The sequence below is a fragment of the Pterocles gutturalis genome, unplaced genomic scaffold, assembly GCF_000699245.1.
Source record: "Pterocles gutturalis isolate BGI_N339 unplaced genomic scaffold, ASM69924v1 scaffold3280, whole genome shotgun sequence".
Lineage (NCBI taxonomy): Eukaryota > Metazoa > Chordata > Aves > Pterocliformes > Pteroclidae > Pterocles > Pterocles gutturalis.
This window is the reverse complement of record NW_010140474.1, coordinates 29,710-32,132: the sequence shown is the minus strand read 5'-3', so window position 1 is coordinate 32,132 and position 2,423 is coordinate 29,710. Positions and strand designations below refer to the sequence as shown.

The following is a 2,423-nucleotide window of genomic DNA, read 5'->3' as shown; positions in this document are numbered from 1 at the left end:
TCCCGCGTTGTGTAACCCGCGAAGCCGTCTCCGCGCTTTGCTCCGGTAATGGTTCCGATTTCACCCCCGTGAGTCTTCCCCACCTCCGACCCACCCCCGTTATTCTCTTCCAGGGAGACAGGAGACCTCCCACAGCCGCGGATCCTTCCGTTCCGTCTGCTCGTGCACCCTGCAGGTCAGACTGCAATGAGTGGACTGAGGTCTCCTGGGCTGCTGGGGCTGGTGCTCTTAATGCTCTCGGCAGGATATTGCAAAGAGAAAACTGACTCCGCAGATTTGAAGGAGAGGCAAAGTCTCTTGAATCTGATCATGGAGATCATTCAGGAACTGAAAAGGTACCACCTGGAGAAGGGCAGTGGGTTGCAGTACTTCTCCAAGCACGACTATAACTTAGATCGAAGGGAAGTGGCCGACTATGGAGGATACCAGGATGAGCAGAGGGTTGGTAAGTCACACTCCATGACTTTGGAGATCTCTTCTTTTTTTTTTTTTCTCTTAAGGTGCCTTGGTGAATCAGACATCACATCAGGTTACTAATTTTATATGAAGAATTCACCACTCAGAATACCTGCAGATTCCCTTTGGTAACAGAAACTGACACAGACGTCAAGTTTGGAATAGAAAAACTCCATTTGCATCTCAGAGTCTCTTACTCTCTGGATAATGTACTCGACTGAAAGTCCAGCTTCCTGTGTGTTGGCTTTGAACAAAACCTATTAATAAGGGAAAGCCTGAAATGGTCTGAGATCAAAGAAATAAGGGATGAAAGTGTTATTTTTCCTGGAAGTTTACCACTTTCTAAAATGTGCTTGGTTTAAGTGTTTCTTGGAAATGACCCTATCAAGAACTCCCCTCCAGGACTACAGCATGTCCTTATAGATCTAACATGTAGGAGTCTTTCCAGCAGCTCAGCTTCATTAAACTTTTTGCACCGCTTATTATTCCCTTTTGTGCTCTGGGGGTAACACCTTTGAAATAGTAGGGAACTGAAACAGAGTACTCCTCTGTCACTGTACAAGCTGTGTCTCCTTTGGGACACCGCTGCAGTCTTCCTTCTACTCACTTCAATGGCTCCTCTCTAACCTTCAGTGAAAGCCCAGGTTGGTTTCCAAGACGTTCAGGGTTGTATAGAGCAGTCTGGAAGCAGTTGTACCAAGCCACATAGCGATGGATAGTTGCCTGTCAGTTTCATGACATGCTTCTGTGCATCCAATTGAAAGTTGATGTGGCTTCTCCTGCTGCCGTGTCTAATTTACTGTTCACTGTCACTCCCAAAGCCCTACAGCATCACTGCTGCTCATCATACAGCTCCTTTTGAAAGTGACTTCCTGAATATGTTCCAGCAGATGTCTACTCACCTTTTTACAAACTGGCTTTCATTTGGCTAGTATGCTATTTATTTTGCCTTTATTGATCTCATAAAGCTTCATTGTACCTTCTCTTCATTCTCATTCATATTCATATACCCTCATGATTTGCATTTGTTGGTGGTTGTCATGAAAATGTTACTTCTCCATCTGGGTCATTAATGAATATACAAAGGAAGACAATTTTGTTCCACTTAAGATCAGCACAGCGAGAACATTTTGTTTTATAAATGTTGAAAAGTTAGAGAGGCCACACTAAGCAGGGAGTCCTGGTCTGCACAACTCTTAAACCTCAGCAGGGCACATGGGCATAGTTTTTGGCCACTCTGCATCAGCACATTGGTGTGACACATCTGATTTGTGCTGAACAGTTATCTATGTAAATGATAAACCTACTTCAGAGCAGATTAGTTGGTAGTGGTGTCACTGATTCCTAAGAAGGATTTTTCATGCTGCTATTATAATAGAGTTATTCCCAGCAACTCTGAAAAGGAACAACTGCTTAGAGTTTTTTCATTTTGGCATCACTTTCCCAGTGAGCCTGTCCCACGGGAAATTTCTGAGTGAAGCATGTGTGTTTTTAATGTTCTTCATGACATAATTAGGTCAAATATGATAAGGTCAATTTTACTTACACTGACTGAAGTTAGAAGTAAATGAAGAATGACTTTCGAGAAGTGTCTAACCTCACAAGTGAATCAGATCTGGATGGAAATGCTCTCTGCTTTATATTTCATAAGAGGTGCCAGGGGAATGAAAAAGGCTGCTCAGGCATTTATGGTCAAATAAATAAAGCACCATGTAGTGTATCATACACAATGAGCACTAAGCTATCAGCATAGAGTTCGTAACGGAAAGTAATCAAAGATAGCTGTAAATCAGGAAGACACGAGCAAGGGTTAGGGCTAAAATGGATTTCAGTAAACCAGTTTCATTTTTCCATCTGCTGAACACAAAACACAAGGCGGTAAACCACGAACACAGGGAGCCAGAAGAGAGCAATTTGCTTGGGATCATTTCCTGTGAATTTTATTTACTGCTGAGGGAAGAGGGGGG

At 43.1% G+C, this 2,423-nt stretch overlaps 1 protein-coding gene across 1 annotated transcript in view; it reads left to right on the top strand.

Moving 5' to 3' along the window:
• The first annotated feature begins 186 nt into the window (after positions 1–186).
• Positions 187–2,423, top strand: part of FAM150B (family with sequence similarity 150, member B) — a 5,474-nt gene continuing 3,237 nt past the window's right edge. The window contains exon 1 of the mRNA XM_010083661.1: positions 187–445. Coding sequence (XP_010081963.1) covers positions 187–445 — 259 coding nt within the window. The remainder of the gene's footprint in view (positions 446–2,423) is intronic.